The 25,177-nt window shown below is 34.6% G+C and overlaps 1 protein-coding gene across 1 annotated transcript in view; it reads left to right on the top strand.

Annotated features, from left to right (window-relative positions):
* The window catches only part of NAF1 (nuclear assembly factor 1 ribonucleoprotein), a 43,519-nt gene extending 19,737 nt beyond the window's left edge, over window positions 1-23,782 (top strand). Inside the window, exons 3-8 of the mRNA XM_045998557.1 lie at window positions 1,595-1,688; window positions 4,706-4,788; window positions 12,783-12,943; window positions 16,047-16,098; window positions 19,085-19,187; window positions 22,926-23,782. Of these exons, the coding sequence (XP_045854513.1) occupies window positions 1,595-1,688; window positions 4,706-4,788; window positions 12,783-12,943; window positions 16,047-16,098; window positions 19,085-19,187; window positions 22,926-23,389 (957 nt within the window). The 3' untranslated portion in view covers window positions 23,390-23,782. The remainder of the gene's footprint in view (window positions 1-1,594; window positions 1,689-4,705; window positions 4,789-12,782; window positions 12,944-16,046; window positions 16,099-19,084; window positions 19,188-22,925) is intronic.
* Window positions 23,783-25,177: the final 1,395 nt, after the last annotated feature.

Raw genomic sequence — 25,177 nt, 5'->3', positions numbered from 1 at the left:
ACGGACCTTTTTGGGGGGTTTCTCAGGGCCATTGGCCCCCTTTATGCAGAAGTATAATCTATATGGAAGCGTCTGAGGAGAGCGCTAAGTCATCCCTGGGAACTTGTTTTCTTTTCTTAACCAAGTGGGTCAGCCATTTGGTCTTTTCTTCCCACCTTAGCAGGAGCAATGGAGAGCAGTGGACAGGAAGGGGCTGAGGCCCAGGGGTCTCTATCTGCCTCAGTTTCTTTTGCTAAGAATTTCTTAACAAGGCTGTTCCATGTCATGTGTTCTTTACCAGTTCTAACAACTGTACTCCCATGTCTTTGCTAAAGCACACATGGGCCACTTTCAAACCATGGTCTTGCCAAGAAAAATTATCCATGTTTAATATGCAAAAATGACAAATGGTTGTCCTCTCCCTAAAAGTACTCAGAAAAATTCTGACATTTAAAATACAATCATCTCCTCCAACACCATCCAAACTAACCGTGCAAAAGTTAAGTCTTCTCCGTGAAGTCGGTTGAGACCTTTAGTATGGTTGTTTATAGGTAATTCTTGATCAGAAAATAGCATCTCCCAGAAGCAAGTTATACTTTAACTCTGGTTATATGGTTTGTTAAAAACCTTGTTTGAGTCCCTCAAGAGGAAAGATTACCCATGATCCATTCATAAACTGTATTGTTTCAGCTTTACCCATCTTTTTCAACATTCCTTCAAAAGTTATCTTTCTCTTCCCAGACCAACTCCCAACATGCCAGTAATAGGATCGTCACACTTTTTAACCTTCTTAAGGAAGAACTTCTTCTAGAAGTTAATTGTGGTCTTTTGGCAAAGGTCAAAAATAGAAAGTTCCATTTGTTTAGCTTAAAGCCCAAGGTCAGTTTTATTCTTAGATATCTCTTCAACTTAATTTCTACTTCAACATCTAGTTTCTATGGGAACTGAGGTATAGTTAGTAGCTGGGTCAGAAAAGAGGAATTTTTAAATGTAAAAGAATTTAGTTTTTAACATAGAAAGAAGATACTAGGCGACACTTCACAGCTTTTCCAGGTGGAGCCTGTGTTCTGTTTCCCAGGAACTCTAGATTTTTTCCTGAAGAAACCAGACACTTACTCTTTTTCACACAACCCCAGAAAAGATTGCTCTTTCTCTTTTCAACTACTTAATCTCCATCAAATTAATTAACCAAATTAAGATAGCTAAGAGAGAGAACTCTTCTTCTGTGGAGAAATTGTAGTGACCAATAGAACTATTTCTCTGGGAATCACTTAGTGAAATGTCTTTTTTGTTTGTTTACTTTGGATTCCTTAACAGTAATAACTTTTTTTGTTTTTTTTGTCTCATTCAAGTATGATTGGAAAAATCTAGGTACTTTTGTCCATGTTCTTAGTCTAGCTGGATTAAAGTATAGAGACTGTTGCATCACTCACGTGGGTAGATACTGGAGGTGGAAGAAATACTGTCAGACACTAAAAGGGATAACATCAAAGAGATGGTATAAGTGCTTAATGTTACATCTTCAGAAATGTTTAGTCTTTAAATGGAAATGATGTCCTATTTTTTTTAGTTGTTGAAGCTGGGGAGGAAGATCAATGCTTTTTTTATATTATAGGAGCTACCTTCTGTTGAAGAACTCACTATTATTCTGCCTGAAGATATTGAATTAAAGCCCCTTGGGATGGTTTCAAGTATTATTGAGCAATTAGGTATGTAAATAATTTTATGAATAAAATTACTTCTATCCAGATATGCATTCATTAAATCAGAGATTTTATGACTAGTGCATTTTCTGTGAAATATGTAATAATACTTCATTTTATAGTCATTAAGTTTGAATAGATACATTTATTTTTGACTTATATATCTAACTCATAAATGTAGTGTCTTTTTTTAAAATTCAAAGTCTACTTTTACTGACATTTCTCCAGAGTTCTGCTTTGGTATATTCATTATTTATTGCTGTTAAGTTGCTACAAATTTAGTGGCTTTAAACAACACAAATTTATTGTTTTATAGTTCTGTAGGCCAGAAGTCTGATATGGGCATCACTGGGCTAAAACCAGTGCTAAGTTCCTTTCTGAAGCCTCTAGGAGAGAATTCATTTTCTTGTCCCTTTCACCTTCTAGAAGATGCCTGTATTTCTTGACTCATGGTTCCCTTCCTTCATCTTCAAAGCCAGTAATATACCTTCTCTGTAACCCTTTTCCCTTTATCACATTTCTCCCTGACCAAAGCCTGGAAAGATTATCTGCTTTTAAGGACTCCTTAATTTGGACCTGCATGCATAATCCAGAATAATCTCCCGCAACTCAAGGTCCTTAACCTTATTAATATCTGCAGAATCATTTTTTTAAATGTAAGGTAACATATTTATAGTTTCAGGGATTAGGGTGTGGGTGTCTTTTGGTGGGGGGAACGTTGTTCTGCCTACTGCCTTTGATTTTATTTTAGAAACATGTAAATTAGAAAGTTCTGTGATTTAATGTCATAAAATATAAAGCTCTTGGTTATAAGAGAACTAGATATTATAGGTTTCTTTAGCCCCAGGTTTTGAGGTAGGTATACTGAAGGCCTTGAAGTTCATGTAGCTACCATTAGCTCTCATAGTAAGATCCATCTGAAAGTAGAACTCAGAGTTGACAAAGTCAAAGGATATTTGAACTGGATAAAAGACCTAGATTATCCACTAGCCCCCTTAGTTTACAGGATTTAAGGGACACAGAAAAACCTGACTCACTTGCCCTTATGATCAGTGGCAGAAATTGGATTTTGACCTTTTTCTGACAATGTCCATACCAGTATTTTACAAAGTTTATACTTATATAATTTTGTGCTTTTGTCGTTTATTAATCAAAATTCTGATTAAAGTGAAACTTTTTTTTTAAACAAAAATCATTATTTAAACTCTTTATGTGATTCTTGCGTCATTACATTTACTGGTATTTGAGTTCTCTTATGGCATTTAATAATATGCATAAATGAGTTATGTAATCATTTGATTAGATAGTGTGAGTTGAACGTTTATTAGACTTTATGTATGTAGAAAAAGGTCATAATATTTATCAAGAAAAAGATGTGAGCTATACAATATGCATAGGATAATGCTTTTTTAAAGATAGTTTTGACTAGCATACCCTATTAGACTAACAAAATTCTCAAGCTTCTGGGAATAAAGATTGACTGAAAATCAGCACATGCTACCCTTTTTTGAGACCCTAAAATAGTATGATTTGGACCAAATTACAGAAGAGAAAATATAATAAGTATTAATATATGAAGCAAAAAATACGAGTTCAAGTAAGAACCCTAGGAGAATAAGAGAGGATTTGGCTTTGTACTCTTTAGTTCTTCTACAAGTTCTGTTGGCTTGTTTTTTTTTTTTTTCTCTCTCTTACTTAATTTGGAAAATACAAGAGGCTAGTTAGATATTATCCGCCTAGGTAGAAGTAGAGAGATTTCATGAAATTAAGGATCTTGTACTAGTAGATACTTCGACTGTTGATAGCCTTGGAAATTTTTATCAATGTATGGTGCAAACTTTAGGTTGATCTGTATGCAGCTGCCACCTAGAATAATTCTAAAAAAATGTGTTTTTAAGACTGTGGAAGCATAGTCAGTAGTTGTGTTGTTAAAGGAAGAGCATTGGAACTCAGGATCTAAGTTACTCTAGGTTCTGATGATGACTTGGTCTGGAATTGGCCATGTGATAATGTTACTGTGTTAAGGACTGTTTTCTCATCTTTCTATAAAATGAGGGAAATGGATTAGGTGATCTTTTATTTTCGTGTAATTTGATCCTTGGGAATGGATTATGGAGGAGAAATTATTGAAAATGAATGCTTTGTTAGTGCTCACTATCATTATCAATCCTTACTCGTCATCTTTATCCCAGAAACATATCTAACTCAGAAGATGTTGACCTGTGATCTGTTTACTCCACATGTATGTTCAGAATTTAGAAGCACTAACTATTGTAATTAATTGGATATAGTTGAAATTTTTAAAATGAATTTTAATAACCTGAACTAACATTTTATTTCTCAAGTGGACATGGCATTATCTGTGTAATGTGGCAAGTATTCTTGCTTTTGTTGCTCTAATTTTCTAAGCCTTTTGTTTGTTTGTCTTCTCTATTTGCTCTGGTAGCTTGGTTGTTTTCACATAATGTGGCCTTTACAGGAATTAGAGGTTATAATAGACTAGTGGGATGATTCTGTTGCGTTTTGAGAATGATACAAATTACCATGAGTTCTATTCTTCATCTCTTCAGAGGAAGATACTTTTGGGAAGTCTTTAGCTTTTTCATAGATTAATAAGTACTCAGTGCTTTGTAGAAAAGAATTTCTAGAGTGGGAAAGAAGACTAATATTTCCTAAAACAAGAGTTTGTGACTAAATGTGATTTTACTTTTTTGGGTGAAAATTGCTTGGGAAAATGTACATGACTTAAATTTTGGCTTTTTAGTGGGTGATACCAACTTCCTGTGAAAATTTTTACTTTAGTTTCTATTTCTTAGAGTTGTAGCTTTTTCTATTAAAAATATGTAGAATCTATTTCCTTGTGCCACTTGATAATAAATAGACTGTTGTTTTAAGAGGAATAGTTACTGAGGTGTATTACCTCACCTTAAATTTCATTTTAAATTATGTTAAAAATTCCCACTTAAGTTTTACATGATCTTCTGATTAAATCTTGAAATAATCTCCTTTGTTTCATTTTTCAGTAATAATTGAATCTATGACTAACCTACCTCCGGTTAATGAGGAGACTGTACTGTTTAAAAGTGATCGACAGGCAGCAGGAAAGGTTTGTAAAAAAAAAAACGAGTTCATATCTACAATTATTCTGTTTCTTTGTTGATTGGTTTTTCTGATTTTCCCTATCTGTCCTAAAAAAAATTTATCAATTTTAGTAGATGAGCGGTCTAGAGCTCTGGTTTTAGTTTATTCTTGATTTTTTCAATACTTCATATCCGTTGGTATGCAGTTTTTTCCTTTTTGTCAGGTACCTTGTGAAGTAGTGGGTCTACATATTAGATACCTCCAGGTACTCAAAGTTGACTGTAGCAAACGTTCTACAATGAAGTAGTTCTTAGTCTTTTTTAGGTTTGTGAGTTCCTTTAAGTGGGGCCTCTCAAACGTTTTAGGCTTTGGTTTCCTCAGATGGAATCTGTAGAATGGAAAAAAGTAAAAGGGGAAAAAGGTTTCTCTAATAGCTGCAAAGTGTCACTGTAAGCACATTCTGGGGAATTAGGAATATGTATACTTCAGTACTCACCAAAAAGTCACGTCCCTAATAACATCCTTTGAGTGGAATAATTCTGCATGTCCATCTTTAATATGGAAGACTACACAATTTACCCAGTAAATATGCAATTTTGAGCTCTCAGCAGAGGATCTAAAACCTCTAAGATCAAGACTATAAATACCAACTAAGTATTCCTTTTTTGGCATTAGGGGTAGTTCTGATTCACCTTGCATTCTCCACCCCGTAAAGAATAATGCTTTGTAAATTATAAGTGCTAAGTAAATATGTACTGTGTTGAAAACAATAAAACTATGAAACCAGCTGCTGTTTTTGGGAAAGTCACTTTTTGGGTTCTGCTTTTTCCCAGATAACTAACAGTTGGTTTCCTTTTTGTTCTAAAGAGATACAGTTAATTTACATCTAGTCAGGGAAAAAAAAGCATGTCTTTTTAATTAATATTATTGGGTTATTCATACAATTTTCCCTTTTACATGCTATTTCCTACTGTCCATTCTAATAGAGATTAGAAAGAGGTCAGATTTTTATCAGAGTCCTGCCGATCGTGTACTGCCTACCTTATACTTTTTTGGTTTTCTTTCTGTTTTTGTTCAGATTGACAGGCTAAGTTAGCAATCACTAACAGAATTAATTGGAATCTAGAGCTAATACATTTTGGCAATTCTTGAGAAAGTTGGTGAGCGGAAGAAAGACTTTAATGCCTAAAGCATGGCATCATACATTTTTCCCTTTCAGATACCTAAGTTTAGTCTTTTTGTTTCAAGGATGAGGTCTGCTGGTGCCTTTTTTTTTTTTTTTTTTTTTTTTTTAAGATTTTATTTATTTATTTGACAGGGAGAGATCACAAGTAGGCAGAGAGGCAGGCAGAGAGAGAGGAGGAAGCAGACCCCCCGCGGAGCAGAGAGCCCGATGGGGGGCTCGATCCCAGGACCCTGAGATCATGACCTGAGCCGAAGGCAGCGGCTTAGTCCACTGAGCCACCCAGGCGCCTGCTGGTGCCTTTTGTAAGTGGTTAGAGATTCACCGGGGGGTAACCTCAGAAAAGGTTTAGAGAGAAGAGGGATAGGGAATGAGTCAGTGCCTGTGCGGTGAATGTAGCTCTCCATGCCCACTGGTATGTATTCTTTAGGAAATACCAGTATTCTGCTCTGGTACAAAGAAAGGCAAAGCATTTTTTGCTCTCCTCCAGAAAGTAGTAGAAGATGGGAGGGGATGAAGAGGGAATGGAAACTTATTTCTTGGTTTTCTAACTTATTTGATACTGATTATTTCCATGATTCCTTTTATTTATGATTTTCATGACAGTTGTCTTTTTAAGTAGCTAGCTGAGACAATTTTAATTTCAAAATACCCAACACTTTGCTAATTAAAAACCTCTAAATTCAGATTTCTTATATTCCTCAGTACATTTGAATTTTTAGTTTTTTAATTGTGACTAATAATGTTAATATTCAACTCTTTTGTCATTTGACTTTGAAAGGAGTCAGATGAAAATGTAACATTTATGCTTCTAACTTTAGTTATGTGACATAAGTCTAGAGGGAAAAATTAAATCTATTTCTAAATTTTACATGGAGAGCTTTGTAAATTCAAGAAGTGAAAGGCCTTTAAAAATATTTGATTATACACCTAAGTTCCTTGGCATGATTCCCCAAAATAATGGTGTAGGGATAGGGAAGGTTGGAACTATCAGTTAAACAAATGAGTGACCAGAAAATGAGATTGATTCTGTTTTAGATCTTATCTATGTACTAAATTAGTTTTACCTTCAGTGTCAAACCTTTGTACATCCTTCCTTTTCCCTCTACTCTGAACAGTAGTAATGAGCCACAGTGATACATATTTTGTATATCTTTTAAAATTCATTAGAACTCTAAGCAAGTGGAATTATCCCCATTTACTCAAAAATCGCAAAGCTTTGAAAAAGGAATAAAATTGAGTTTATAACCTAGTTAGTCTGTCTGACGCATTTCCCTTCCACTTTCCTCCCCCTTACCTACTGAGTTAAGGGAGGTGACCTTGGATTCGTGTTTCTACCTTTTGCCATTCAATTCTAATTATGAAGAGTTACTCATGATAAGTGATGAATGCAGTTTTATTTTTAATGTTTAGCATTTAAAAATGGGCCAACCTATACAATTTATTATCCCTGTATACCATGAATTACTTATTGTTTTGCGTTTAATTTTCAGTGTTTGTTAGAGTTGGGCTGGAATTTTTACTGATCTTTTTTTAAAAGAATATATTACAGTTTTGGTTGGTAGATGTGTTGATTTTCTGAAAGTCTCTATATTATTTTGATACTGTGGTTTATTTTCTCTTCCCTCAGCACCTTGTGAAATAATAGTAACACACAGTGATTAGTGTAAAGTGATTGATAAGAGATAATTCTGAATGGCTGTGAGGGGTTCATTTTCCCCTTTCCCCTTTTGGTACATTAGCCAAAAAGTGGCTAAGCTGGAACAACAACCATAAGGCCTTTGTCAGTGGCATTCTTTGAAGACTCTTCTCAGAGCAGAAGTATGCAGATCTTGGTTCCATTTGCACAGTGTTCCAGTGTTACTCCTGGGCCTGCAGATTCTTTGATCTGTTTATTGTTACCTATAGAAACTAGGATTACCTAGTTCTCCGAGGCTAACCAGTAAGTATATAACATATGTGTGGAGAGGGGAGTGTGCAGTTTATTCTGTCTCTTGGAGTGCTCACTCTGTGTGTCTAGCCAGCTGACTCAGGTTGGCCCCCAGCCGCTAGAACTTTTGCCATGGAGCATACAAAATACCTAAGCCTAAACTATGCTGTGGAATGAGAATTTGGGGAGATGAATTTACTTCTGTGCTTGTCATTTTTTTCCCAACAGACCTTAAACTGTATCTGTATAAGGTGGTAGTGGTGTATGTTTGTGATCTCTGTGTGTGACGAGAATCCTTTAAGGTCCTTTAGCAGAAAGATACTGCTTTTGAATAAGAGATGGTAAGTTCTGTAAGCTAGAGCCAAGTTTATAGACCCTGAAAGCTACCTTTCAAAAGACAGGGCAGGTATAAAACATTAGTTGGATTAAGTTTTTATGAGTGTTTCTATGGAATAGATACTATTATTTAAAGTATAAGGAAAGCTTCTTGCCTACATTAAAGTAACTATCTTAGACATTATTATCCCGAGTTTCCTTTCTCACACTGTTGTCTCAGCCATTCCTTCCTTTCCTTTTATCTGTAGTCAGGTGGTTTGGAACTTGCAAAATCCTCAAAGCAGGTCTGAAGAGTGAGCCAGGATACAAGGTTTAATGAGACTATGAGATGTAGTGGGCTGGCCTGACCCCTGCTTTGTCTGAAGTTGTTCTTCAGAGTTTAGCTCTCAGATATTAGCCAATCTGAAATCTATACTTTTAGCTGATAGTAGTTTAAAATATTGTTAAACCCTTTTTTTCCCTGTAATCTGGGTTAGCTAAATTGCTTATGTCAACTCTGTCAAGTGTTTTATGGTTATTTGAGGTAGGAGCATAAATACTTGTCAGTTTTGGTATAAGCCATGCATGGATTCTCTAAAGTAGCTTCTTGTTACCTGTTGTATGTGTAGTTGTTTTACTTAAAACCTTATAATGATTTTATCATAGGTATGGCTCATTAACACTTGAGATCTTAAGAATAGTCAACCAGGTATGCTTTGATTTTAACTACGTGTTTTGAATGCTGGCTTATATTTTAGTTCAAACCAGTCTCTGCGTAAGCCTGAAGCTCTTCAGGCATTTCTTTTGTGAAATCATTTCTCAGTTCGGAAACAGAATTATTTTGTCCAGAAAACCAGTCTTTGGGAAACAGCTTTGTGTACCAGGTTGCAAACAGTGATTATTACACATTTACAGGGATTTTTTTAAACAAATTTTTATCCCTATCCAAACTTGAAGAATAAGATTTATTGATATTTATCAAAGGAATTTTAAAAAGAATTGTTTTTTTAAGACTTTTTAAATTAAAAACAATTTTTTAAATTAAATAAACCATTCAACAAACTTTAATTGAACTCCTGCCTTAATACTGTTTGAGCTTCAGTGGGTGACCCCACTATTCCAGGACTAACGTGGGTGCTCAGACATTAAACTTGGAGTGCGAAAAGCAGGCAACCCAAGAGTCAGACAGACCTGGCCTCAAGTTTCCTTTTCCACCACCATATGACCTTCAGCATGTTAATCTACCACCATGAGTCTCACTTTCTTCATCTTTAAATGGGTATTAATAGAGGTACTTAATTCTTAAGATTGCAGGGAAGATTAAGCAAGATGAAATGTACAGAGCTCACACACCTGGCATATAAACACTTGATAGTAAATGCCATGTCTTATAATTGTTACCATCCCTGTTTGTCAGCTGGCTTACCAGCTTCTTCTCAATATCCTGTCTAGGGAACGCCAGTCTGGGGGAAGGGTTAGACAAAGACTGCTGAGTTCCTCAGTAGAGGTCATCATCTAACCTAGTTCTGGCCACTGAGAAAAAAAGAGGATGTTTTTGGTCGAGACTTTCAAGAAGGCTTAAAATAATGTGAATATATGGGGCGAGTGGGGGGTCGTGGGGAGACATGTTGGTATATATATTTCGTTCTTCCTTCTTCCACTTCTTCCTCCCTGGAACACAGGTAGTATTTCTACCGCTTCCTACCTAGAAGCAAAGCAGCTATCCTGTGATGCTAGGGGTGAACAAGAATGTGCTGAGGATGGCTGGTGGAAAGACACAGGGAGTCCATCTCGCCCCTGGCATCATGGAGCCACTGTACCCAACTTAGATTTCTGACTTTTGGACTGAGAAAAATAAAACTTCCAATTTGCTTCAGTTGCTGTTTCCAGGTTTCTGTTATTCACAGTCAAAAAGAATTTTCAGCCAATAATAGACATGCACAAATAGAAATAGAGGCAATGGATGCAAACAGGCAATTTAACAAACAAAAAGGCAAATGTCATGGAAGTCTGTGACAAAACTTACATCATCATCATTATTAGATAAATATAAGCATGACACCATGTTTAACTGTCACGTTGACCATAAAGTACAAAGAATAATATTTATTTATTTATTTAAAATATTTTATTTATCTATTTGACAGAGAGAAAGAGAATGAGAGAGGGAACACAAGCAGGGGGAGTGGGAGAGAGAGAAGCAGGCTTCCCACTAAAGAGGGAAGATGTGTGCCTCAACCCCAGGACACTGGGATATCATGACCTGAGCCAAAAGCAGGTGCTTAACATCTGAGCCACCCAGGCACCCCCAGAGAATACTTCAAACACCATATTTAACAATTTACAAAATGTAACAATTGTTTATATTATACTATGTATTCTTCTGACTTCTCTGAAAGAAGTAAAATACAGTACATGAACCGGAAGCTCTGTTTTCCTTTCTTCCTAATCCATTCACTTCCCTTCATCCCCACGTTTAGCCAGTATCCTGAAGATACTGTGTATGCTCTTTATCTAGATTTTTATATTTTCAGTACATAAGTATATATATGCAAAAAAATGCTATATAACAAGTTACCTATTAGTGCATATTTAAAATTCACGTTATAATTCCATCTGTATCTTTTTATGAAATTCTTTAGCTCAGTAGTATAATTTTGAGGTTTACCCAAATGTATACATGTCTAGTTTATTCATTTTAAAAATTCTACTGTCTTGCACTGCACAAATATACTGTGATTTATTTGCCAATTTTTTGTTACACATACATATTTTTCTAGCTTTTGCCATTAACATGACTTTATAAAAAGTGACAAGGGGGCGCCTGGGTGGCTCAGTTAGTTAAGCCTCTACCTTCGACTCAGGTCAAGATCTCAGGGTCCTGGGATTGAGCCCCGCATCAGGCGCTCTGCTCAGCGGGGAGCCTGCTTCCTCCTCCCTCTCTCTCTGCCTGCCTCTCTGCCTACTTGTGATCTCTGTCAAATAAATAAATAAATAAATAAATCTTTTTTTTTTTTTTAAGTGACAAGTAAGATAATCCATTACTTTATGTGATGTGAACCAGTAAGAATTGTGTTGCAGTATATCCCTCTGTCCTTTGCAATTCTAGTTGAAAGAGGACTACTCTTTGTTTCTAAATCCTTTCAAAACAAATTTGCTATTTCCTTTTAGAATTAAAAAAAAAACATTAAATTTTTTATGCTATTGGTGTTGCTTCAGAATACTTTGGCATTTTAATTTTATTGAGTGTTACGGGTTCTTTTTGGGTTACTCAAACTTTAAGAATATTGGTACCACGATGGGTGAACTATTTTATGCCTCACTGATAATTAATAAAATCCCGAATGGTATACTTTAAGAGAACAAAATGAGGAGAGTATTTACTATCAAAAATGAAGAACTGACAGTGTGCTAAAACAGGCACTTTCAGTGCACTGGTTTAAAATGGTCCAGGCTATTTGTAACGTTACTTAGTAATTTATATCCAGAGTTTTGGTGATAATCATACTCTTGGCTCCAATAATTCTGCCCCTTACAAATAAATTTTTGGGAAATCTGAAGTATAGAAATATATATAAAAGGATGTTTATCAGGGCATCATTTATTACATATTGCACAAATTGGAAGTTCCCTAAATGCCCTGTTAGACAAGTCAAATAGTGCCAGATCTATAAAGGAGTGTGATACAGCTACTGAAATTATACTTACAAAGAATATATATAAGATGGAAAAACTTAATGCAGCTTTAGGTTTTAAAAGGGAACAGTATACAAAGCTACAGTGTGATCTCAGAAGAAAAAAACTGTTAATAGAAAAAAGCCTAGAAAGGTTGACACTGACAGTGGTCATTGTCTAGTTTCTATAACATACATATATTTATCATTAGAAACATTATTTTTTAAAAATTTAGGTATTTCTTTTGAGAAGACTTTGAAAACAAGTGGCTTCCTATAATCATTCATAAAACATTTTCAGAAATAAAATATGACTGTACTAAAAACAGTTCCTTTACATAAAAGTCCAAGGCTGTATAAGCTTCTCTGGTTTTTGAGAAATAAACAACTTCAAGTTCAAATCTACTTTTCTGAGTTTTGAATTAGAAACAGTTGTGGTTTAACTTTATGAAAAATGTTAACTACTGTATGGAAACAACAGAAATGATTGAATACCCACTAAAGCAGAAACTTGTCAAGTTTTGTGTTACAAGATTTCAGGTGACAGCATTTTATTTCTCAAAAGTTATCCATTATAATTCTTTTCTTTATCCTTTACAACTTAAATGAATAATGATTTAAAAAAGTCATAATTTGTATCTAGTTAGTACACCACCAAGATGATTTGAATTTATCAAGGAACAAATTTGTTACACTTATTTCAAATTCATAAAGGAAATCTGGAATGAGTTGATGCATTTATAATCAAAATATGAAGACTTTGAGTATGCAAAAATGACTTCAATATAAATATAATTTTATTGTTCTGACATGACAGAATTACCTTGTTTTAACAATTACCAGTTTTTAAAAAAATATGACTGACTTTCTGAGTTATTTCACATATTAAAGGTATTTATGTTTCTTCTATTTTATAGATATTTGAGATATTTGGACCTGTTGCACATCCATTTTATGTGTTAAGGTTTAATTCTTCAGAGCACATTGAGAGTAAAGGTATTAAAATAAAGGACACTATGTATTTTGCTCCATCGATGAAAGACTTCACCCAGTACATATTCACAGAAAAACTTAAACAGTAAGTATGTCACTGACAACATTAGTTATTGTTTGCTTATCTGACGTTTATATTTTATGAATAATCTTCAGTGAAGGTAGTTTCTTGTTAAATATCAGTGTTCCAGAGCATTGATTTATTTTCCTAATAACATCTCTGAAAGCTATAATTTCTTGCCAGATTTTACAGGTTGAGATGATTTGTATCTTTTACCCAAAATCCCGTGATCAAGTAGTAGAACTACATTTGGGCCATAGAAAGTTTCTGAATTCATATTTTTTCCATGGCATACCTTTTTTTATAAACATGCTACTTCAGCATTAGTAACAACTCTTTTCCATTTTAAATAGAATTATTCCTTGGATTACATTGTAGGCCTATTTAGTAAAACTTGGTAATTCTCAAGGGAAAAAAAATGAGTAAATTTTACATTGCTTATAGATAACAGATTTATGGACAGGACAACAAAATGTGTCCCTAAGAAGTTGTGTATCAAGTTGATAAACAGCGTTTATTTATTTATTTTTTAATTTTTATTTCTTTTGAGAGTAGGGGGAGAGTATGTGCACAAGAGGGGGAGAGGGAAGGGGCGGAGGGAGAAGCTGACTTCCTGCAGAGCAGGGAGCCCAGTGCAGGGCTCCATCTCAGGACGCCGGGATCATGACCTAAGCCAAGGCAGGTGCTTAACGGACTGAGCCACCCCTGTGCCCCAAACAGGGTTGATTTAACCAAAAACTACTGCTTTCCCTTTTGTAGATGCTAAACGATGCCTGTGGCATACGGATAGTAATATTTCTGCATGTTTATGCTACTCATTAATTGTGCATTTTCCATGTGTTATTTGTGTTGCTAAGTGTTAGCTGTAGAGCTGCTTATATCAGTTGAACTTGTTATTATAATTATATAATTTATTTATAGTAAATCAGTGATACATGGTTCCAGTAGAATAGTTTTTTCAGAAAAAAAGAAAGTTGAATGCTTTGGAAAGATGTAATGAATATGAGCCACTAAAAATATTGTAAAATTTAGTAGGAGTGGAAGAAACACTACAAAAGATTGGGGGAGGGGTGGGTATCCAAAAAAGACTTTGCACTCAGTTTGACACACAGGTCTCTTTTAGGTCTAGCTCTCTTTTGATGGGAAACTTGAAGTGTAGTTGAAGCGTTAGGAAAGCGGTTTTTGTAGAACATAGAGGGGAACTTCAGTCAGTGAGTAACCTTAGTGCTACCTCGAAAGTACTAGTCCCCATTGCATGGTGTCAAATCTCTAAAGTGCTTACATATGAAATCAAGTCTCTGAATTTCATTTATCATAATTCATTAAACTCGTGTTTAAGAATCCATATAATTATCTGAGGAACATTTTCCCTAAGTTGTTCTCGGGTTGGTAAGGTTGATTTTTCTAAACAACCACTGAAAAGAAAGGTAAATTAAATAGAAAAGTCCCGTTTTAAAATCATGCCTTAAATAGGTAGCATTTCATTCTGCTTTACTAGGATGTTGCTGTGGATGTGTCATTTTTTTGTTTTTAACAAAATATTTTAGCTTATAACATAAATTTAAAAAGCTTCTCTAAAGATTTATTAAATAGATTTTAAACAAGAGAATAAGTCTTTGTTTTTGATTTGCAAGAATAAGAATTTTTTCCTGGAAAGAGCCAATAATGAATTGGGAAATTAGGCCGACGTGGCTGAAGCCCCACCTGACAAAGGTTATTTTATTCTAGACTGCAGTATGACGTTTGCATGGGCGCTCAGTGGAGTACTTTGCATTGGAGGTAGAGAAGGTCATCTCCTCTCTAGTTTATCCGCCTCTTGTAAGGCTGTTTTAATTTTAGCCTCCCATGAACTTACTCTTGTTGAAAGTGTGTTTTGAAATGTTGCTAGATCTTTTCTTTAGTAGATTTTGATTTTCTGTAGTAAATGCACTAACGGGGAACTTTCCCCATTTATGTCTTTAAACCCCATGCTAAGGGCAACATAGGCCATGAGATGGCATATATGCAAGAAAGAGTATTGGAGCTATGTTAAATGCATAGGTGTAAGCTTATCATTAGTGAGTAAAAGCTTTTTTTTTTTTTAAATGGTAGACAAAATCACTGATAATGCCCCATGTACAGTGTCAAAGTTCTGAATCAAAATTTTAGAGCAGACTTAATGATTTTCTTATTCTGCCAGCCCACTAACATTTGTACATTCATTTTAATAGATTATGGTTTAATATAGTAATGATTTTAATGAATGAATTCCTGAGAATCTCATTTATTTTGGGGATCTAGTTTAAAGCCATGAGGACAACATTTACTCCTAGTATTTTTTGTAGTATTTTAATGTAATTGAGTAACAAGACATTGTTAAACTTAAAAAATAAAAGTGATTAAAGAGATAAAAATGAACTTTCAGAAATCATAGTCATACTTAATAATATATGTATTTTTGTTGCTTAAAAACTTGCCACTAAAATTAGTTAGTGCTTGTGATTATACTGTCCTTCTGACTCTTCAGAATTCTTTCTCCTTACCAAATGAGATAGCTTTTATTCCACCCTCTTGGCTTTGAGAAATACTGTTGGAATAAGGTTTGGTTCCTCATGGAATATTGTTGATATTCCTCAGGTAAATAGAGGAAGAAGAATTTCATGTTGTTATCTCTACCATTAAACCTGTAAAATTTTAAGGGAATGCTTCATGGTCATTTTTGTATCCTTAGCACCTGAAACAGTGTCTGACCTATAGTTGGTGCAGAATACCCATTTGTTGACATGAGTTTTATGAACAAGCTCAGGTATCATGAGGAGATGGCATCTGGAGATGGTTATAAACTGCAAAACCACTTTCCTCTGCATACCATATAGCCTTGGCTTCTCATTTTGATTACCCCACTCCTAATATTTGTATGTGTCCAGATCTTGTGTTTTTCTTACGAGCTTTCCACATCTTCTGAAACAAGGGTGAAGAACATACATAGTCCTTTATTTTTTGCTCTAATTTTCATGTATATTATAAAATTAAGGATTGAGCTCATGTCTTTTACTTCACTATTTTCTATACTATTAAGTTATAAACACGGAATCTTAAGTACTTTTTAAGTACTGCATGTTTTCTTTTGACTTTTTTCTCTTTCTAGGGATAGGGGATCAGATGCGTCATGGAAGAATGATCAGGAACCCCCGCCAGAAGTAAGTATACATCTCTTTACATAATATTTTAGGAAGAGAAGCAGGATTTAATTTTTTTAAGATTATTTATTTATTGATTTGAGGACAGTGTGCATGCATGGAAGAGGGGTTGGGGACAGAGGGAGAAGCGGGGCTCGATTCCAGGACCGTGAGGTATGACCTGAGCTGAAGGCATACGTGAAACTCACAGCCACCCAGGCACCTCACAACTTAATTTTATAAATTCGTCTTGACCTTGAGGAGATCCTTAATGCAGCTTGGCAGTCATACTGCCATCTGTGGGAGCATGTACTTTCCCCTCCTCACCAAGATGACTATTTTCCCTGCCCCTCGTGCGTCTTCTCGGGCATTCATCTCCTACATCCGTGTGGCTCATGGTGTCTTACTCTCTCATTGGCTGTGACGGACCCGTCTTCACTGTTTATCTGATGATGGAATTGTGTCAGATTGGGCCCCACGGCTGACCCGTGTGGGCGCCGACGTGTCCCCATCACTGTGGGACCTTTCCTAGGAAAAAAAAAATATTTTCTGTTGTATCTTAATAATTACCAGTTTATCATTTTCCTTGTAACTTCCTATTTTTTAAACTCAATTTTGTTGACAGCTGATAAAAACAGAATTGTCATTATTTAAAAAAATTTTGTTTTTAAATTTAATATATTAACCATATGGGACATGAATACATTCAGTGGTGCTTATAATAAGCTGCTTTCTCTTAGAGGTATAAAATCATTACAATCTATGTGCTTCTCCATTTTTTATAATACAGTTACATTTCTAAGAAGAGGATTTTCTTTCTTGAATCCATGTCAGCAAGATTAATTTTATGTCTAAAGTAGCTTGATGCTCAGTTTTTCTAGAGATGTGGAATAGCCAGGAATAATCAGGAATAATAGTTGGGAATTATTTACCATTCCATGGAGATTTTCTCTTTTTTTAATTAAAATATAAAAGTTGTAGCAATAAGTATATACATTCCTTAAAATAGTATGAATTTATACACTGTAGGGGAAATATAATTATTATAAGTGATACTTAGGAATTTGGTGAAGTTTCACAATATATCAATTCTTGGGTCTGTAGATTTAACTTTGTTCATTTTAGATGTTCTCAAGCAGTGCTGAAGATTCATGTTAATTTCTCATTTTGCTGAGGTGTGAATCGGGTAACACTAACTGAGAGGGTCAGTTAACCAGTGAGTGATCCTAGTTTAGTATCCACATTGTCATGGGATTATGTTTTCTAATTTATATTATGTATACACATGATTTCTGTTAAGGCTCTGAAGATTCACTTAATGTTCTTAGTTGTGCTTAGGTCATCTTATTACTGAAGTTACATGTTTTTAAAGTATTTGAGAAAATTTACAAGGCCTTAAAACATATTTCTTGGGAAATGAAAATATTCTAATACATCCCTGTTGTTTTAGACCTAAGCTTTGAAGTTGCTAATTATAGTAATGTTAATTGTTTATAAAATTGGTGTGATTAGGTTAATTTTAAAATTAAATCCCAGCATACTTCATGGTTTTTTTTGTTTTGTTTTGTTTTGTTTTTATTTTGTTTTTTTGAAGTAGTTGACTGAATGTCCCTTAATTCTGTAATAGGGGAAAACTTTTGAAAATTTTAAAGTTTATTTTAAACTTTAAAAGTTTTTTAGTCTAGAATTATTGCCTGATGTTAATCATAGATTATGTATAAGACATGAATCTTCTTCATTTTGGTATTCATTTCAAATATATGAATATGTAATTTGTAATTCAATAAGTGTATTTGAGTGCAGATTTATTATACAAGAAGCATGTGAATTTTTTTCTGACTTCAGGAGGTGATAGCAAAATATTACCAAAGCAATCTCTCTAAAATAAAAAGAAAAGCCAATTAAAATCCTTTAATACCTCCCTTCTACTCTTAGGACATGCCCAGTGACTGGGCCATAGAGCTCTTTATTCTCCAATTTCATCATCTCTGATTTCAGTATATAGGAAGCTTTTGCTTTGCTTTACAGAACCAGTTTTGTCTCAGATATACCATTCCTTTGCACATATTCCTGCTCCTTGAAATTTTTCTTTCCTTTGTGCCTTGCTAATTCATCATTGGGGATTTATCTGAAATTTTTGTCTTCTAAAGATAGAATGATGAAGATATCTAAGCCTTTCCCTGCAGTCCAGTCTAAATCACATCCACAGTGATTTTCTCTTCCCTTACTTTGCTTCATTATTTATTTATAGCCCTTACTCTACTTGACATTATTTTATTAAAAGAATTAGTACCTGTAAAGTGTTTAGAACAGTGCCTGGCATATAATGGGCATGTATAAATTTTTGAGTGAATGAAAGATGTAATATTTTCTTCTATTTTTTATATTAGATCTGATCATTTATGTTATTTGCATATTCCTCACTGTTCTTCCCTTTAGCATTGTTTGGTAGCTGATGCTATGATGAATCTTAATTCTTAAGCATCAGTCAGTCTTCTGGCTATGGAATACCCTATCTGAAGGTTGTTAAAGATTGGCATTTTGGGGCACCTGGGTGGCTCAGTGGGTTAAAACCTCTGCCTTCAGCTGGGGTCATGATCCCAGGGTCCTGGGATTGAGCCCCGCATCCGGCTTTCTGCTCCACAGGGAGCCTGCTTCCTCCTCTCTCTGTGCCTGCCTCTCTGCCTAGTTGTGATTTTTCTCTGTCAAATAAATAAAATATTGGGAAAAAAAAAAAAGATTGGCATTTTAAAGTTACCATGTGTATATAGAGAATTCCCTATCTGAAACTTTCTAAGGAAAAAAAAAAAAGTCTTGAGTATTCTGGCCTGTGTTAATTAAGAGTCATATGTAGTTAATTCAGATACATAGTAGAAAATACTACACATCAAAAAATAATATTCTTTCAGGTTCATTGTTAAATAATAGATCTGTTCTTCTCGCTTCAAGTATGTAACAATGAATTGGTAAATCCATGTGACATAATCTGTATATTTTTCCTCTGAAGGCCTTAGATTTCAGTGATGATGAAAAGGAAAAAGAAGCCAAACAGAGGAAAAAATCTCAGATTCAAGGCCGGAAAAAATTCAAGTCTGAATCTAATGAATCAAGTGAGTAAATGCAATATATAGTAATTTTTTATCTTCACTTAACATTTATATAAGTTGATAACTAATAAAATTGAAGGAAACATGTGGGATCTCTTTTACCTCCTGGCATCCATCTAACATAGGAGGCGTTACAAAGTACAAGATATGGTAGAAGAGAGTCATGAGGAATATTCAACGTTAGCTTTTTAAGCTTAAGATGTAAAAATGGCATCTAGAGGTAAAACTAAGCCTCGTTAGTCATTTGTGCATATGGGCACTTTTTTTTTTTAAGAAACCTCTTTGCTTCCATGTTTAGAATTAAATGCTACAATACTTAATACCCAACTCAAAGTACTTTATTTATTAAAGTATTTTAATAAATTTATAAATTTATAAATAAAATAAATTTAATAAATTTATTAAAGTATTATTAAAGTATTTTTTTCTTAACATGCATTTCCATTTATTATACCTTTCCTATTTTTTTAAAAATTAAACTTTTCATAGATTCCCCTGCAGTTGTAAGAAACAATTGAGATTTTCTTGCATGTCCATTACCCACTTTCCTGAAATGGTAACATCTTGTGAAACTATACAGTACAATATCACAACCAGGATATTGACTTTGAGGCAGTCAAGATACAGAATATTTCCACCACAGAAAAGGATCACTCATATTGCATGTTTATAGTTACTCCCACTTCCTTCCCTCCCACCACCTTAACTCTTGGCAATTACTAATCTGTTCTCCATTTCTGTAATATATTTTGTCATGTCAAAAAGGATTACATAAATAGAGCCATCCAGTATGTTACCTTTAGGGATTAGCTTTTGTCACTGAGCATAACTTCCTAGATATTCATCCAGATTGTTTTATTTGTCATGTTTATTTCTTTTTATTTAGGGGTATAGTATTCCATGGTATGAATATACTACAAGTTGTTTACCAGTCAGGCATTAACATCTGGATTGTTAACATTTTTTGGTTATAGGAACAAAGTTGTATGTATTTTTGTACAGGTTTTTGTGTGAACACAACTGTTCATTTCTCTGGAATCAATATCTAAGAATAATTGCTGGGTTATACAGTAGTTGGATTCCCATCACCAGTGTACTCAGTTTCTTTGCATTCTCACCAACATTTGGTTTTGTCACTGTTTTTTATTTTAGTCATTCTGACAGGTGTGTAGTGATAACTAATTGTGGTTTTAACTTGCATTTTCTTAATGGCTAAGGATTTTGAACATATTTCGATGTCCTGATTTGCTATCTCCATATCTTCTTCAGTGATATATTTGTTCATGTCTCTTGCCCGTTTTCTAACTATATTTCTGCTTTTTTGTTCTTGAGTAATGAGATAATTTGTTCCAGCCTGTAACTTGTATTTTTATCCTCTCAAGAAGGCCATTTGTAGGATAAAAGATTTTAAATTTGTTAAGCCCAGTTTATTGTTTTCCTTTTGTGGGGTCTGAGAATTTCTTGTCTAGACCTGTATTCTGTATTTTTTTCCTAGTTTTTTTTCCCCTAAAAGTTTTCAAAATTATTTTAGCTGTTCTAGTACCCTTGCTTTTCCATATGCATTGTATAATAATCTTGTCTATATTGGCAAAAGTCTTGCAGGGATTTTTTTTTTTTTTTTAACTTGCTGGGATTTTGATAGGAATTATATTAAACCTGTGTATTGGTTTGGAGAGAATTGATAATTAACTGTATTGAGTATTCCATTGCACAATAATGCCGTACATCTCTATTAATTTAGATCTTTGGTTCTTTTCAGTAGCATTTTGCATGTTTAGAATACAAATCTGTATTTTTTTTTTGTTATTATACACCTAAATATTTCATTTTTCAAATCATTGTAAATGGTTTTACAATTTTAATTTCAATGTCCATGTGTTTGTTGCTAGAGTATAGAAATAAGTTAATGTTTGGTTAGCTTCTATCTTGTGACCTTCCTGAACTCACTAGTTCTAGGAATTTTTTTCTTTGACATTTTCTGCTTAGCCAACTATGTCAGTTGCAAATAGAAGCGGTATTCTTTGTTTGTTGTTCAAACCATACACACACACACACACACACACACACACACACTTTTTTCTTTTTTTTTTTGATCTCTTACTAGGTCTAGTCTCTTGCACTATGTTGAATAAATGTGCTTTGTTCTTAACTAGAGGAGGAAACATTGTCTTTCATCGTTAAGTATAATTTAGGTATCAGGGTTTTGTAGATGTAGTCAAGTAAGAAAGTTTCCATCTATTCCTATTTTTGGAGCTTTTTAAAAAATTTATGAGTATTAAATTTTGACAGTACTTTGATAAGATGACATTTTTTGTCAGTAGCCTGTTAATGAGGAGATTACACTGGTTTTAGAATATTGAACCAGTCTTTGCATCCCTGGAATAGACCAGATGTGGACATAGTATATAATTCTTCATATGTATGTTGTTGAATTCTCTTGTCTCCATCTTTCCCTGATGATTTTCTTTGTTCTGAAATCTATTTTATCTGAAATTAATGTAGCTGCTCCTTTTTCCCCCCCCAAGATTTATTTGCTAGGAGAGGGAGAAGAGCAGGGGGAGGGGCAGAGAGAGAGGGAGAAGCAGACTCCCTGCTGAGCAGCTGAGCTGGGAGCCCAACATGGGGCTTGATCCCAGGACTCTGGGATCATGACCTGAGCTGAAGGTAGATGCTTAACCAGTTGAACCACTCAGGTACCCTGCTACTCCTTTCTTCTGATTAATGTTTGCATGTTGTATCTTTTGCTCTCCTTTTACTTTCAACCTGACTATATCCTTTGAAATGAGTATTTTGGTTTTTAATCTACTCTACCAGTCATTCCCTGTGTCTTAATTGATGTATTTAGACCATTTGTATTTAATGTAATTATTGATGTTAAGGCTTAAGTCTGCCCTTTTCTGTTCATTCTCTCTGTATTTCATTTCTCTGTTTTCTTATATCCGCCTGCCTGTCAGTACTATAGCATTCTTTAGAATTCCATTTTGATTTATCTGTAGTGTATTTGAATGTATCTCTTTGTATAATTTTTTCAGTGGTTGTCCTAGGTATTAAATTGTATGTATGTTACTTATCACAATCTACTGGTGTCATTGTTTTGCCAGTTTGTGTGCAGTGTAGAAACCTTACCTCTTAGAAGCTTTACCTCTTTATGTCCCTTGTTTTCTTTTGTTTATAACATAAATTGCCTTAAATAGTTCATATATAGAACTAGAATCTCATTACTTATTATATTTGTTTAACCACCAAACATAATTTAGAAAACTCAGAGAAGGACATTTTATTATATTTACTCATATTTTTGCTGTGTTCTCTCTTCCTGGTGTTTCAGGTTTCTTTATTGTTTCTATTTAGAGAACTTGCTTTAGTCATTATATCAGTGTAGGTCTACTGGAGATAAATTATTAGTTTTTCTTCATTGTAGAATGTCTTTAGTTCCCTTTTTTCCTGAGGATATTTTCATTACATTTAGAATTCTAGATTGAGTTCTCTTTCAGCACTTGAAAATATCGTACTACTTTCTTCTGTTCTCTCTGGTTTCTGATGAGACATCTCTTGTCCTTGCTGATCCTCTGGCCTTTTGGATTCATTTTAAATTGATAATTTTAAGGCTTTTGCTTTTTTAGTTACCATAAGACAATACTGGAAGTTAAAGAAAAGGCATTATTGAAATTTTCCGCAACGTTTTGTGATGTACTAAAATTAATTTTAATTTTGTTTTTATGCTTTTTTTCTCACTCAAAGGTGAAAATTTTTCAGAAGTACATCAGAACTGGAATGTTCATAGCTCCACTTCAGAGCATTCAAAAGGATATCGTAACAGAGAATTCACACGAGGATTTTCCCGGGGTAGATATCCTCGACCTTGCCACGGCAGGCCTCAATCGCCACAGTTTCATAACTCAGAACATATGGTGTTTCAGGACACTTCAGGATTTCCACCTCAGAGACACGATAATCCTCTCATGCCACAGTATCCCTTTCCTCCTCCAGTGTTTGACATGCACGGCTTTTCACTCCCTCCTCCTCTACCGCCACTCCCTCCACCACCACCACCTGCATCTGTAAATCTGGGGTGGGCTGCACCTAACATGGCACCTCATCCATTAATTCCCTTACCATACTCTATACCCCCACCCCCTCCACCATTGCCTCCACCCCCCTCTTCTGGGGATAGTAATTCTTCCCATTTTGGATCCTACTACTAGATGACTGACTATGTTTCTGGAGAAATATGGACTTTTTATATTATATGAGAAGGATTTTTTTAAAAGAAAGCAATTATGGAGCTAGATTTTTTGTAAAATACTAAATATTTCCTTCAGTTGTAAGTTGATATATATTTGTAACCTTTGTGAAATTGTATCCATATGAAAATTTTACTTTTGTGGAGGAGAAAATCCAGCTGTGTAATATTTAATTAAAACTGAATCCATGTTTTCCCTATCCCTGCTCAGTTAAACAATGTATATAGGTCTAATAGATCTGGAGCAACTGTCATCATGGGTTAAAATTATTGAACACATTGATTGTCTTCTTAGTATATCTGAAAATAAGGTGTTGAAGTCCTACTGAGAGTCTTTAAAATAAACTATTTTTACAAATGCATACTTTGAAAAGTGATTTTGATTGCTAATGCAAAACCATAAATTTATGTGTCTTATTTTTTTAAAAAGATTTACTTATTTTAAAGAGGGAAAGTGAGAAAGAGTGAGTGTGAGGTGGAGGGGTAGAGGGAGAGGTATTCCCAAGCAGACTCTGCACTGAGCGCACAGCCTGAAACGGGGCTTGATTCTGTGACTTCAGGTCACAACCCAAGTTGAAACCAAGAGTTGGACATCAACCCCCTGTGCCACCCAGGTGCTCAGACCCTTTTTTTTTTTTTTTTTAAATAAGTGAAGGGTACAGAGAAGAAAAGCCTTCAATATTGGTAGATTAAATTAAATTTAATTAAATTTTAATTAAATTCTAATTAAAGTTCACATTGATTATGCATAGGCAAGCTTTATTATCTATGTAGGTTTCTAGAACTTAGCATTATTCAGTAGACTTTCACTATTTATTTAAAGGGACACAGTGGTTATTCATAATAAAATATGTTATTTATTCCCAATAAAGTATATGTAACTCCATATTAGGACACTGTATTCTATATGTTTTCCAGAGTCTCACATTGCCTGGCACAGATTAGGTGCTTAATAAGTATTTACTGAATTACTGACTGAATTTAGAGCTTTTAATTAAATTACCACGGAGTATTATTTTACATCATGGAGTATAAATACAAGGGAAATTATGGAATTTTAGAAATAGAAGAGACCTTAGAAGTAGTTCAAACTATTCCTCATTTAACAAGTAATGAAGAACCTAACCAAGGGTTCCAAGTTAAGTAATTTAAGATTACTCAGTGGGATGACAAGGAGTCGAACCTAGTTTTCTTGATTCTCACATCAGTACCTCCTACTAAATTGTTGCTTCCTAATCTTTAATTCCTTGACGCTCTTAGAAAATAATACTTGTATTCACATCATTGGGGTAATCTGGAGATCATTTATCACAACCCCATGGACTCTGGTTGCACCCAGGCCCTTCACATCCCTGAGGCTGGGGAGACTCTAAGGTACCTGGGACCCAACTGAGTTGTTCTTGCTTTGGTATACGTTGACGTCATCATATGTTGTACTTTTTTATTGTTTGTTTGTTTTTTAAAGATTATATTTATTTATTTGACAGGCAGAGATCACAAGTAGGCAGAGAGAGAGGAGGGAGCAGGCTCCCCCCGGAGCAGAGAGCCCGATATGGGGCTCGATCCCAGGACCCTGGGATCATGACCTGGGCCAAAGACAGAGGCTTTAACCCACTGAGCCACCCAGGTGCCCCTTTATTATTGTTTCTTGAAATGTGTTTGTAGTTTCTCTTTAGGAGTTAACCTTCATAGTCTATGGCAGTCTTTTTTTTTTTTCTTTTTCCTGGTTGATAGAATATTGTTAGAATTT

This window comes from Meles meles, chromosome 2, assembly GCF_922984935.1.
Source record: "Meles meles chromosome 2, mMelMel3.1 paternal haplotype, whole genome shotgun sequence".
Lineage (NCBI taxonomy): Eukaryota > Metazoa > Chordata > Mammalia > Carnivora > Mustelidae > Meles > Meles meles.
This window is presented reverse-complemented; position numbering and strand designations above follow the sequence as displayed.